The 15,726-nt window shown below is 30.7% G+C and overlaps 1 protein-coding gene across 2 annotated transcripts in view; it reads right to left on the bottom strand.

Annotated features, from left to right (window-relative positions):
* Window positions 1–15,726, bottom strand: part of DIP2 (disco-interacting protein 2) — a 282,433-nt gene that overhangs the window by 182,183 nt on the left and 84,524 nt on the right. For both annotated transcript variants that reach the window (XM_065505424.1, XM_065505422.1), the window contains exon 6: window positions 11,340–11,433. In XM_065505424.1, coding sequence (XP_065361496.1) covers window positions 11,340–11,433 — 94 coding nt within the window. The remainder of the gene's footprint in view (window positions 1–11,339; window positions 11,434–15,726) is intronic.

The raw sequence follows: 15,726 nt of genomic DNA, 5'->3' as shown, positions 1-15,726 counted from the left end.
CGCGTATTACTTGAGTTATTAAAATTCGGTATGCTAGAGGGTTTTTCTTCGCAAAATATTCAATGTGTATATAAAAATGAAAAGATAGAGGATTTTTCATTTTAATAGAATTATTTTATTGATTTCATTATTATTTTGATTTCATTTATGCCATCTGTCAGTTTTTAACGTGATTTATTTAAGATAACGGCTAATAATACAACATAAGATAAAAAAAAAACTGTAAAAGTAGACACTTTTTAAGCAAACTCCAACTTTAAGCATTTATTTTTATGCCATGGAAATTATATTTTCCAAAAACAAAATGGTAAATTATTTTCATGGTAATTAATTTTTTTTAAATGATTGAAAAATGTAAAATTCATGTTCAGCATTCAAAAATTAGTAGGAAAACATGAATTGCAAGAAGAAATTATTCCAAAAAAATATTTGAAAATTATTTGAAAAGATAGAGGCTTTTGCATTCGGAAAAAAATAATTGTATATCATAGAGAAATAACAAAAATGCAAATAAAACAGCAAAAGACAATAGGTTGTAAGAAATTCACACCATAGATGAGGGCTGTTTTACTGAACATTTTACTATCAAAAAGTAATTTTCGTGAATATCAAAGATAGTGGGTTTTGAATATAGGACCATGTTTGTAAAACAGCAGAATGCCATTTTTATCAACATCATTTATTTGCCTTATAATATAAATTCCGTATCTATTAATTTAAATTCATCCATTTCAACAGCTTCTGGGAAACGCAAAACTAAAGGAATTATAGAAATATTGGTATCGAACAATTGGGGATTTATTACGATCAGTTTTTAATACTAATTTGTATGTTGAAATATTCATACTTGAAAGACTTGCGATTACTTTACCGCGTAGATATATTTTGTCTAGTGGTAGTTGGTTATCATCATCCTCAAAGTTTTATGATTATTTTAATGAGAAATATGTACATTATATGTAGACACATTATGGAAATATAAGGTTTAGGATATAATTTTTAAAAATTTAAACTTTTTAAAATTACCGTACAAATGTAGAAATTACCTGCCTACCATACGGAGGTCTAAATTACCGTACAATACGGTAATTACCGTACGGTTAACATCACTGCGACAAGATGAGCGACAATGTCTTCATCTGATCGTCAGTAAAACGGTTGTGAGGACAAAATTAACGACAATTGCATGCACTTTGACGTCTTTGAAACTATATTGACGACCAGAAGGGCGACGAAGTATTTAACATTTCCTGATCGCAATGCGTTAAAGAACTCAGAGCAAACGAACGAGCGAAATAATTGAGGACAAATTTTATAAAAAAAAATACACCTGTTGTATGATGGATGATGATACTTATGTACTGGCAGACATATTACATCTTCCGGGTCAAGATTTTAATGTAGCTGATGGACGGTAATGTTCAAAAAAAACCAACAAAATCCCCCATATAATTTTAGTTACTTACAATTTTTATTTGTATAAATAAATATATTTAGCAATAATAAAATGAAAATATCTATTTCTATAAAAAAACAAGTAAGAAAGTATGGTCGGTCAAGCCCGACCATATAATACCCTACACCAAGTAAATGAGTAAAAATATTTTTCTTTTAAAATATCAATAATTTATATATTTGAGTGATTTTCGGAAGTGGGCCTTATATGGGAGCTATGACCAATTATGGACCGATCACCATAAAATTAGGTCGTGTGATTTATGTCTATATTAAAGTTAACTATGTTGAATTTTGTGTGTATACCAACATTATTAAGCGATTTATGCACGTTAAAGTGATTTTCGGAAGCGGGTCTATATGGGAGCTATGACTAATTATGGACCGATCGTAACAAAATTTGGTGACATGAATTTTGCATATATAAAACTTTTTTGGAGCGAAATTTGTGTAGATACATAGATAAATTAAACATTTATGACCGATAAAGTCCAATTTCGAGGGGACATTTGTATGGGGGCTAGGTGAAATAATGGACCGATTTCAGCCAGTTTCAATAGGCTTGGTCCTTGGGCCGAAAAAGTAATATGTACCAAATTTTATCGAAATATCTTCAAAATTGCGACCTGTACTCTGCGCACAAGGTTTACATGGACAGCCAGCCGGCCAGCCAACCAGACGGAAGGACGGACATCGTTTAATCGACTCAGAAAATGATTCTAAGTCGATCGGTATACTTTAAGGTGGGTGTTAGACTAATATTTTTGGGCGTTACAAACATCTGCACAAACGCATAATACCCTCCCCACTATGGTGGTGTAGGGTATAAATATGGTGACAAAGTGGGAATATTGTCGCTTATACTGTCGTCAATGACAATATGGAAGATACAGTCGATAACTGTCATCAACGACGACATGAGAGAAAAGTCGTGTATATAGTCGTCGATGACAACTTTAACCACTCCTATTGTCACCATTGTCACTCATATGATCGGCAGCGACAATGTGCATGATAATGTCGCTCACATTTTCGTGTACTATTTGAGTGCCCTTTGTTCGAAAAAGTCGTCAACGATTTGTATGGGCTGTCGCCTAGGATTTAACATTGTCGTGTACGCATCGTCGACGTTGTCTTGAAGACATGGCCAACTGGGTATACTACTACATTTTGCACTTGTATAAGTGTAAGAGCGAAAAAACAAGAAATGATAAATAGTTGTACTCTCATCTTCACTAAAAGACAGGCATGGAAAAGTGAACATGTTAACTAACCTATTTGTTTAGCAATTATCGTGTATTAAAAAATAATAATTTACAAGAAACTTCTAAAAACCCATTTAAGCATCTAAAGGTGAGAGAAAAAACATTTAAAATAGTTAATAATTCTAAAAACTACTTAATATGTAGTGTAGATGTTAAAAAAAGGTACAACAATAATATAAATTATCCACCTCTGCTTTAACATTTATTCATAAACATGAATGAAATAAACAAGACTGCGCCTTCGCTCTATTAAAAAAATTCTCTTAAGCTCAGTGACGTCAACATTGACCTAAACTGCTTGTATTATATGAAAATTGTATGTGATTTATAATGGAAAAGTCAATAATTATGTTTAAAAGTTATTTATGTTTAATAAAATAAAATGTAGTTTAGGTTTTATGTTATTATACATATTTTACTTTATTAATTTTCAATATTTTTGCTATATTTTAGTTCACGATTTTGATTTTTTATTATTATCTTATATATAAATAGGCCACACGTTTTTTTGTGGTACACTTTTAAGTATGTTACTGTCCACCAATATTGATGAAACATATATGGTTTAAAATTTCGAATTTCGGCCACCGGGCGATCCTAGTTATTATTATTATTGCAATTTTTGACTGCACACCACATTTTAATTTTTAATAATTTTTTTTAATAATTTTTTTTATTTATTTTTCACTATTTGTTTTGAAATTTCATATAAAAAGTAAGTATTTTACATTCAAAACATAAGAAAACAATCATTGCTGACGTCACGAAAAAAGAGTACACTAAAATAACGGAATTGTCGATGGCGCAATCTTGTTTATTTTATTCATGATCAGTGTTGCCACAACCTCAAAATATTTGTAACCAAGTTTGTTTAAAAAAATAACCAAAATGCTAAAAAAGTAACCAAAAAAAAAAATTATTGGAAACGTCATGTTTCTAACTTTTTTTTAAAAAAAAACATGAACACAGTATGAAATTTTATTTTTTTCTTAATACGCAGGTTTTTATACTTCAAGAGGTGAATAACATTTCATTAGCTCATAGGGCTACACAAATTTTTGACAAATTATTTTATTTTATGTTTATTTAATTTGTAAATCCTAAATAAAATGCAAACATATTTACGGCCATTTTCACAATGTACGATTATTTCATTGTTAACGTAAAATTAACTAACTACCGATTTACGTTTCACCATCATTTGATTACTTAACGAAAGCAATGTGTAGAAATATTTGTTTACGAAAAGTAATGTAATGAAAGATTGAAACATAAAAATTTTCTAAAAATTTGTGTTTTATTAGTTGTATAATAAAATAAAAAACTCAAAAATATTAAGGTAACTAACTGTAAAATTTCAAGTATACATATTGCGCATTTATAGGAAGAAACAAACTGAACAACAATTAAAAATGAACATTTGTTTGGTTTGTATTTTTTACTGAAGTGCATTATCTGGATCACGCCTGCAAAATTTCTTTACATTTTTAAAAATTACAAATATTACAAAAATATAAATGTTGCTTTTCCATGTAATTTTTTATATTTCTTACAATTAAGATGCTAACCGGCGAAGCAACTTTGTTGTTAAATAGTGTCAGTTAAGAATTAATCGTACATTGTGAAATTCAGATTAGCATATCTTGCGGTTAAAGTTCACGTTAACTTATAATCGTACATTGGGAAAATGGCCGTTAAACAGACTGGAAATCGTATAAATTCTTGGTATGTATTTTGAATTTTCTAGACAGTTATCAGAATTTATCAGAGTCAAAAGATATTTGATTTCGCACAGCACAATTATAAAATGTTCTCACCATAGGAAAATTATAATTTACCATAGTACTTTGCTACCGTTTGGTACATGCACTTAGAATATTATGAAAATTAGTTCTTAATCACAAAATATTCTGCAAAATTTTTCCTCATGACAAAAGTTTTTTTTTTTTTTTAGAATTTTCGGAATACATTTTAATGAGGATAAAGCTAAAAGAGTCAAATTTCAACATTCTGGACGGATCAGACAAATATCCACTAGCATTATTATACTCAAAAGAAACATAGATATAAGTAGACCAGTTGCATGTTAAAAAAATTCACATCTCAGCTGCATTACTCAAAATTTAAAAAAACCGCGATATTTCGAAAACGAGAGTTGACTGGAAAAAAACAAGTTTAACATAGTACTGAGGGTTCATCAACGCGTACAAAACGCTGTTGAAATTTTCGGCACTAAAATGTCTGTTCCGCTGTGTAAATTAAACCAATATTGAGAACTCATTTACACAGAAAAAAGAAATTCATAATTGGAATTGGCCCCGTTCAATGTATGAATTGCCAAGAATATGGACACACCAAGGCATATTGCAAATTGCCACCAGTATGTGTCATTTGCGGGGAGTTGCATAACACATCCCAATGTAACAAATCTAAAGATGATCCTAAAATAATTGCGGAGGTAACCACACAGCAAACTACAGGGGTTGTCCTGTCTACTCAATTGTTAAAAAATCACAAAGCCAGAAATCAAAGATTTTCCCCGCTCAGCCATTAAATAACATCAATTTGAACTACCCCCCGTTGCAACAGACATATGACAACAAAGTAACTTATGCAAATGTACTTAGAAACAACCAAACTCAGCCGCAAGTCCGTCAACTCCGAAACGAAAATATGAACCCAGAGGTAAGAGAGCAAACGCCAATTTTCAATTTTACCCTAGAATCTACAATAGAAACTCTTGTGCAATCGGTAAATAACTTTACAAACTCAATGAGTAACATGATGCAAGAAATGCTTAAGATGCAATCAATGTTATTGCAGGCAGTGCTTAATAGACCATGAACTGCTTAAGAATATGTTTTTGGAATGCAAACGGCATACGCCAACACAAAAACGAACTCGAATATTTTTTAAGAAACCAACAAATTGATGTAATGCTGGTTTCTGAAACTCATTTGACGTCCAGAAGTTCCTTTCGAATAAATGGATATGTAATATATGACACCAAAGATCCCAGAGGTAGAGCATGCGGAGGCTCGGCAATTTTAATAAAAGCTCGAATAAAACACTACTTAATGTGTGATTTTTGCGAAGATTATCTTCAAGCTACTACAATCTGTCTTGAAGATTTTCATCGAAACTTAGTGATTTCATCGATATACTCACCCCCAAGATTCTCAATTACAGAAAGTCAATATAATAGATTTTTTAAATCACTAGGCCCCCGTTTCCTGGCTGCTGGCGATTATAATGCTAAGCACACATTCTGGGGATCACGACTGATTACCCCTAAAGGTCGTGTTTTGTTCGACTCAATTTCTAAAATGGGTTTGCATGTGCTTTCGAGCGGCCAACCTACTTACTGGCCTACTGACCTGGAACTATCTTCAGATCACTCACCCACTATTATTACTTTATTGAGCCCCCTAGAAATTGTATCCCCGACTGGTAATTTAGCGATGGAAGGCACAAGAATAAATTGGCTCAAATATAAAAAATACCTCAGTACACATTGCTCGGAAAACATACCGCTAAGAACACCAGAAAACATAGATCACTCTCTTATCAATTTCGATAAAAATCTCAGAATGGCTGCTCAACATGCTACCCAAACCCCCCGACAACTCAGATATAATAGAATTAATTCTGCAGATGTCGAACGGCTCTTAAATGAAAAAAGAAGATTTCGAAGAGAGTGGCAATTGCACAGATCCCCCAACTAAAATCGAAGCTTAAAGATTGTATAAAAAGAATTAAAAAGCTCTTGGAATTTCGAAAAATGGAATCATTGAATAAATATTTAGAAAGCCTGGACATAACCCCGCAATCGGATCACTATCCTTATATAATTTGGCCAAGGGTGCCGCTTTCGAGGACTTGGGACTTCGTGCCCGTTTTAATACTGTAATATACCGGTCCATTCCAACCTGTATTTGGGATTTATTTTCATTATTTAATTGTTGACTAATCTTGGGTACAGCGCCGCTTAATGGGTTAATTTTATTTGTAGTTAGTGTGGTGGATTTCGTATCTGAAGCTGATATAGCTAGCATACTTTCAGGCATAGATAAAATATTTTTATTTTCTGATTGAGTTGAATTTTCTTTTGTTTGACAATCATTAGTTGTTGTCAATGCGGGGGAACAAGAACGAGCGCGGTTAACAGGTTTGGCGGTTAAAAACAAGTTGTCATCTATTCTTCTGTTTGTTTTGTTTATATTTTTTTCGTCTACATTAACTGTAACGTATGCATTTCTGCCGTTTACACTTAACCTTCGCTCACTGTTTTCGTTGAAGAGACTCATTTAAGAGTATTTGTAATTACTTTCGTTAACACTCTTGATCTTTATTTAATAGTCAATGCACAAAAAAGGTTCAAAAAAAGAAAAAAAAAAATGTAAAGAATTTTTTTTTTACTTATTTGTCTTTTAGTTGTTGTTTTGATTTTTTTATTTAATAATATTATTAAAAAAAGCGTCCTTTCGCGTAAATAATAAACAGGTGATATTTATATTTATTTTCCGATAGATACATTAAAATAACGAGTTAACTCGGAGTAAAAATAAACACGTCCGAACTGAACTGTGAATGGAAAATGGAATCGGATTACTCATTATGGCGAGCAACAAAAAATCTTAAAAGACCCGTTATATGTAAGTCCCCCTTGCGAAATTCAAGTGGTGGTTGGGCAAGAAATGATACTGAAAAAGGGAATCTGTTTGTTAATCATTTAAAAAAAGTATTTACACCGAACACATCAAACGAAGCAATTGAGTTGCCACCTGTTGCACCCTATTTTGGAGCAGCCGTACCCCTACGTTTTGAGATTCGAGAGATCGAAAATGCTATTGCTGATTTAAATCCCAAGAAAGCGCCTGGTATGGACAAGATCAGCAACAAGATGCTTATGGAGCTACCCCGGATAGCAATAAAAATAATTCTTTTTATTTTTAATGCTATATTACGACTTGAATATTATCCTCCAGAATGGAAGGTTTCACTGGTTACCATGATACCCAAGCCGGGAAAAGATCACACAAAAGTAGAATCATACAGACCCATCAGCCTATTGTCTAATATATCAAAGCTATTTCAGAAGATACTTATGAACAAGTTGTACCCGATGTTAACTGAAAACAATTGTATTCCGAATCATCAATTTGGATTTAGAAGAAAACACAGTACTATCGAACAAACCCATAGACTTGTAAATATGGTGAGAAAAGCGTTTGAAGAAAAGAAATACTGTTCTGCACTCTTCATCGACATCTCTCAAGCGTTTGATAAGGTATGGCATGCTGGATTAATATACAAATTGAGTCAAAATTTACCGGCAAACACACATAAGCTGTTGGAAAGCTATTTAACTGGTCGAACATTTAAGGTTAAAGAGGGAAACTTTTTAAGTACTGCACAACCCATTAAAGCTGGAGTCCCCCAAGGCAGTATCCTGGGACCTTTCTTATATTTGATGTATTCGTCTGATATGCCAACTAACAATCGCACTCATACATCAACATTTGCTGATGATACTGCTATTCTAAGCATTCATGAAAACCCTCGAGAAGCGTCTCGTTACTTACAAAACCACATATTTGAATTACAAAAATGGTTAAAACAATGGAAAATTAAAGTCAACGAGCAAAAATCTACACACATTACATTTACATTGCGTAGAGAATCATGCCCCCCTATTCATATCAATAACCAAACAATAATTCAACAATCGGAAGTGAAATACCTCGGAATACATCTCGATCGTCGCCTTACATGGAAAAGTCATATAGATGCAAAGTTGACTCAAATGAAATTGAAATGAATTCAAATTAATTGGCTTATTGGCAGAAACTCCACGCTTAGTTTAAATTGTAAACTTCTACTTTATAACAAGATCATAAAACCGATATGGTGTTATGGCATACAGTTATGGGGCACGGCCTCAGCGTCAAATGTAGAAAAGATCCAAAGACGCCAAAACGAGTTTCTAAGAATGATCACAGTTGCCCCCTGGTATATCAAAAACGCGAATATACACAAAGATCTAAACGTGCCCATTGTAAAAACTGAAATCTCGAAAAACGTACAAAAATATTTAAAAAAACTTGAAGTTCACCCAAACCCGCTGGCCCGCAACATATTAGATAACCGTGGCCACACTCGATTAACCTTCGCTTTACCAATACCCACCCGGGTGACCACATCGTTTTTATTGGTTTAATATTTTTTTTAATTTTGTTTCGATTTAAATGAAATTTATACTCACTGATCAAATTTTAGAGTTCTATAGAATTTAATAGAAAGATTTTAAACTTTTTATAAGGTTTTTTCAATTTTTTAAAATTTCGTTCGTCGCATATATTTATAGAAGTGTAGTGTCACCCGGGTGGGTATTGGTAAACCATGTACATAAAAAACCTTTGGTAAAGCGAAGGTTAAGAAGGAGGGACCACAGCAGACCTAATCTAGAAGGAAGAATGTCAATTTAACCAAAACAACCATGAACACAAAATTTTTTCGTCCGGCACTGGCTGGACTAATTAAATAATAATATTAGATATAAGATTTGAACCACTTATTGTTAGTTCATTAAATAATGAAGATACAATAAATAAATGATGAAAAAAAAAAAATAATTGGAATGAATTTTGTAATAAATATTATTAATCGAACTTGATTTTTTTTTCCCAAACTTTTTTCATTCAGAATAAGAACATGTTCATAAATATTATTAATTTGTACATGACGGAAATTTTTGCTTTTTTTGCATAAATTTAATAATATTTTATAATAAATTGAATTATAATTGCATTATCTAATGAATTAATTCAAAACTATTTGCATAATAGCCATATACTAGCCAATATTTTAAGATGAATCAACAATATCTGAAAATTAAAAATATCATTAAACATAATAAAATATAAATAAACATAAAGCATATCATCCCCTTAAAAAAATTTAATCATTTTCGCGCATATTGGCTCATTTTGTAGCTGAAAATCATAAAAATAAATAAAAAATTTTCCAAGAAAAATTTCAAACATTTTTCAACAACATAAAAATATAAATGAAATTGAAATTATATTTTTCAAGCCTTCTAGATTTAATTTGAAAACATAAAATATGAACAAAATCTTAATATTTAAGAAATTATTTATAAATGTTATGAATTGAAATCAATGAAATCAAATCATAATATTTATGTTGAAACTTTTTTCTGTGTACATCCCTAAAACGTAAATATCTTTTAAAATAATTATTCGTTCTCAAAAATTTTTATATATTTTAAATTTTTTTGGTCGTTAGGATCGTATATTTTAATATTGAAAAATCCGACTATAACAAAATGTTTGAAAAAAGTAACCAAAATGAAAAATAAATACACATCTACACATCATGATAATAAATAACCAAAACGGCAACGCTGTTCATGATTCATAAACATTCATGTGCTAAACCAAGAAAAGAGCGACAACACAACCTTCTTCAATAACAATTCATAAGAGACTGAATTGTGTTTTCTATGCGTGTGAGTAGTCTGTGTAAATTTAGTAACGCCCACAATGCACTGTGCATAGGAGTTGCCGATCCCGGGATTAGAGAATCATAGGTAGGGAGGGTGACACAAGAAAACAGGGCGTGCAACATCTGGCCCTTGGACATCAGTTTATTTATCATTTTTAGTTTCAGTATGGGTGATGTAGTGTAAATAGTTAGGTGCTTTTGGTTATAGGGTTCAATGTTTTGTAGGCACGTATTTTTTTGTTTACGGTTGTGAATGAAGGATTGCAAAGACTCACCCCGGTTGCCGACGAGCTAGACCTTATCCCCTACGTGCCGATAGCAATCTTAAAATTCGTTAGACAGCAGGAGGGCCGTAACAAGACGACTCTGTTAAATTCGGCTTTTCCACAAATAAATGACATTTTTGGAACATTTACATTAATTCTGCAACAATATAAGGAGTATACATCCTCTTCATCTAAACCTAATTGAAGATGGTTGTGGCTGACTTTCCCAGATAGTATATGAGGGGAGGAAAGCCATTTAACTATAAACAGTCTCTTTTTCCAGTCGTTAAAGATTTTTGGAAAGAAATATCACTGATTATTTAAAGTCACTTTATGACCCAATAAAAGATCATATGTTAAGTATTATTTTTCAAAATATTTTTGGAAAAATAATACTTAATATCCATTACTTTAACTTTCTAATTAATTCTTGTTATCTTTGTAATTAAAATTAACTAAAGATAAAATGTTTGTGTTCGCTAATTTTAAATATACTAAAAAAAATAATTATCTTGGTATAATCTATTGAACAAGGGTGATGTACATTTTTAAATAAATCCGATTTTTGGATTAATTCAAGTACGAAATCGTGCTTAAATCAAGTTTAGAATTCTTGAAACAAGAGAGCTAAAATTAAGATTTTTGGGCTTGATGAATCCGTACTTGAATCAAGTTTTTTGTACTCGGTATAAGAAAATCCGTACTTACCGTACTATTGACACAGCTCCGGATTGATTTAAGAACGGATTACTCAATTTTTTTTTAATGAGTGTATGTACTCGTATACTAATTAATTTGTATTTACTTAATTTAAATGTGTACTTACAAGACTTTGGAGGGTCCATGTTGTCCAAGTAGTCACAATTATCTTTCCGAAATCCGGACATTGAAGTTTCCATACATGTTACATCCGATGTGGGCTACAATGAATAAAAATATAATTAAATTATAAAAAATTAAATTTTTGGAACGTGAGCCTTCACACTTTGTTCAGATTTGGCACCCATAAACCCTATGGAGCCATTTTGACATTTAAATTTTTATAAATTCAACAAAGTTTGTAAATTTGTGTTAATTTGTAAAGCTGTGGTCCAATTTGGATTTTGGAACCATATGAAAAGTTATTATGTCATTTTTAAATTATATAAATACATAGGAATATTTTAAAATCAAAGTGTATTGATAATACTAATGCAATTTTCTGATGCAGTTTTGACAAAATTCTATGCGTTTGATATTTACTTTTTATACCCTTCACCATGAGTGGCAAGGGTATATATAAGTTTGTCATTCCGTTTGTAATTTCTACATTTTTCATTTGCGACCCCATAAAGTATATATATTCAGGATCGTTATAGATAGCGGAGTCGATATAGCCATATCCGTCTGTCCGTCTGTGTGTTGAAATCAACTTTCCAAATCCCCTAAATAACTTACAAACATGATTGATACATCAAAATCACCGGAATTCTTCCAGCTCGGTTGCTATTTAAAATCGAGAAAATTGGTCCAACAATAAATGGCCGAGATATAAGCAAAAAACCCAAAAACCCATGTATTTTGTTAGTGTTTCATGAAATCATGTACATATATAATAGCATAATAAAAAGAAAACAAAAGTTTAGTTGTGTGTATATATGTATATTAGAGTGACAATCAGTTGTATGGAAAAAATTTTTTGTTAAAATTTTGAAGAGTGCCGGGTGGAATATTGTGACACTATGCCTAAAAGTTAAGTGCTGAAAATTTGAGCCAAATCGGTCAACGATTTCTGGACGCGCATCGAGGTCAAAGTTCAGATATATGCAAAATTATACTATTTATATGGAATAAATAGGTGAAACTCGTTAAATTTCTGCATTGCTTTCTAGAAATGTATAGATTTATTTATATTAATGAATATTACATTAAAAAATTTTTTTTGGAAGTTAACCCTGCATCTCCTTTGGGTCAAAATGACCCAAAAACTGTATTATTGCCAAAATTGAGGAAAAATGCAAATTTTTCAGATATTTTAAAAATTTTGCTACTAAATAAATACTTTTGCAATTGAATGCAAAATAATCGAAATGTGTACGTAATTATCGTTGTAATGAGATATAAATGACAAAATTTGGTTAAAAAATTTTAAAGTTATTACAAATTCGCCAGACCATTAACGTGTTTCAGGCCACTTGAACAAAAAATTTAGGAAAAAAATTAACATATTTCGAGAAAAATTAAAATAAAAGCTAATTTTTATTTAAAATATGTCCGTATTTACTTGTGTATGAGTTTTTGTCTTCGTAGGATACCGTTAACCTATTCGCAGGTATGGCCAAAAAAAAATATTTTTTTTAACGGCTGTTTCAAATCTCCATTTTCAAATTTTTAAAAATTTTGTTAAACAAATTTCAGAATTTTTTGATCATCACATAGGGATTTATTGAGATCAAAATAGGGAATAAAAATATGAAAAAATTATGTCAATACCTCTTCCAGTTTTTCCGTACCTGCGATTTAAATTTTGCGATTTTCAAGAAAAACTATTTTTTTGTCCATATTTAGGCGAATGAGCCCAATTTCCTTAATGTTATAAATTATAATTAAAACCTATTCATAATATTATAGTCCCTGTAATTTTAAATATGGTCTGAAAGTTTTACTAAAATCGGAAAACGATAACCTTAAATCGTGAAGGTCAAAGGTCAAATTTTTCAATATTTTGAATTTCTAAAGAAAAGATGGCGAAATGTTATATATTTTTGGGCCGATTTTAATGAGACTTGAGGAAAGTATAACTTAAAGTCCAGAATTTAAAATAACGGCACAAAAATGGAATTTAACTCTTAGCAGCACTTGGGGTCCAAATTACCCTCAACATTTAAAATCACGAAAAACACAGCCATTTTGACCCCAAGTGCTCTTAAAGGACTAAATCCATTTTTGCACTGTTGTTGTAAATGTTAGACCCCAATGTATATTTTGCTCAAGTTTCATTAGAATCGGCCCAAAAATATATAACATTTCGCTATCTTTTCTTTAGAAATTCCAAATATTGAAAAATTTGACCTTTGACCTTCACGATTTAAGGTTATCGTTTTCCGATTTTAGTAAAACTTTCAGACCATATTTAAAATTACAAGGACTATAATATTATGAATAGGTTTTAGTTAAAGTTTATAACATTAAGGAAATTGGGCTCATTCGCCTAAATACGGACAAAAAGTTTGTTTTTCTTGAAAATCGCAAAATTTAAATCGCAGGTACGGAAAAACTGGAAGAGGTATTGACATAATTTTTTCATATTTTTATTCCCTATTTTGATCTCAATAAATCCCAATGTGATGATCAAAAAATTCTGAAATTTCTTTAACAAAATTTTTAAAAATTTGAAAATGGAGATTCGAAACGGCCGTTAAAAAAAATATTTTTTTTTGGCCATACCAGCGAATAGGTTAACGATATCCTACGAAGACAAAAACTCGTACACAAGTAAATTCGGATATATTTTAAATAAAAATTAGCTTTTATTTTAAATTTTCTCGAAATATGTTAATTTTTTTTCTAAATTTTATGTTCAAGTGGCCTGAAACACGTTAATGGTCTGGCGAATTTGTAATAACTTCAAAATTTTTTAACCAAATTTTGTCATTTATATCTCATTACAACGATAATTACGTACACATTTCGATTATTTTGCATTCAATTGCAAAAGTATTTATTTAGTAGCAAAATTTTTAAAATATCTGAAAAATTTGCATTTTTCCCGAATTTTGGCGATAATACAGTTTTTGGGTCATTTTGACCCAAAGGAGATGCAGGGTTAACTTCCAAAAAATTTTTTTTAATGTAATATTCATTAATATAAATAAATCTATACATTTCTAGAAAACCATGCAGAAATTTAACGAGTTTCACCTATTTATTCCATATAAATAGTATAATTTTGCATATATCTGAACTTTGACCTCGATGCGCGTCCAGAAATCGTTGCCCGATTTGGCTCAAATTTTCAGCACTTAACATTTAGGTCTAGTGTCACTATATTCCACCCGGCACTCTTTGAAATCTAAGAAAAAAAAATCGGCTGTCACTCTAATGTATATAGATGTGTGTAATACACATTGAGTATATTCACCAAAACAAAATAGAGAGAGTTGTTTATAATGAGTTCTCATATGAGCAACTCTATCATACGTAAACAGTACAAACACCCAACAACAACATTCTACAATGTAGAATCTACAAAGTGGAATGAAATGAGAATTACAAATCAAACACACGCGTGCATAATTTGTATGTATTTGCGTGCTTTTGGTTTATTTTTTTTTTATTTTTGTTGTTATTTTTTTTCAACATACAATTAAGGTATACTTTGGTGAAGGGTATATAAGATTCGGCACAGCTGAATATAGCCCTGTTACTTGTTTTAATACATATATAAAAATGAGAAATGTTACGTAAACATCGCTATAAAAATGATTGTGAGACAAGCTTTTTCTCATACAAAAACGTTTTTTTTAAATAAATAAAAAATTAATTGAATCTTTATGTTTCTATGAAGAACTGGGTTGAACTGTTTTTCAAAATGTTGAAATAAAAGTAGTGCCTAGTAGTAGCCCCAGAATAATTTTTATTGCGCTGTTTTATTACGGTAATAGAGTAAAAAATCAGAAGGCTTATAAATTTATCAAAAACACATCAGAAAATTTTATTTTCATTATGAATGTCCGCCATATCTAAAAAAAACAAAAATATATCGAGCAGAATTTAAAAAAAAACAAGTAAGAGTGCTATATTCGGCTGTGCCGAATCTTATATACCCTTCACCAAATTATACTTAAAAATTTTAAATATTTTAAGGTAAACAAAATTTATTTTTTTTGCAGTTGTTTTTTTAATTTTTTTAAAAAAAAAATTTTTCGATTGTTATTTAAAATTTTTTTTTTTTGTTAAATTTTCAATTTTTTTTTTTTAAATTTTTAATTTTTTGGTTTTTTCAATTTTTTTTTTGTGAAAAATTCGGGTGAAATTTTTTTTTCGATTTTGACCCATTGTAGGTCCAACTTACCATGGTCTTATATACGTCGTTGCAAATGTCTTTGAAATATCTATCATTAGATATCCATATTGTCTATATTAATGTCTTAGTAATCCAGATATAGGTCAAAAATCTAGGTTGTCTTGGTTTTTTCCTCATATCTCAGCCATTTGTGGACCGATTTTGCTGA

Source organism: Calliphora vicina, chromosome 3, assembly GCF_958450345.1.
Source record: "Calliphora vicina chromosome 3, idCalVici1.1, whole genome shotgun sequence".
In the NCBI taxonomy this organism is placed as follows: domain Eukaryota; kingdom Metazoa; phylum Arthropoda; class Insecta; order Diptera; family Calliphoridae; genus Calliphora; species Calliphora vicina.
Note: the sequence above shows the minus strand (reverse complement) of the source record. Positions and strands in the feature narration are given on the sequence as shown.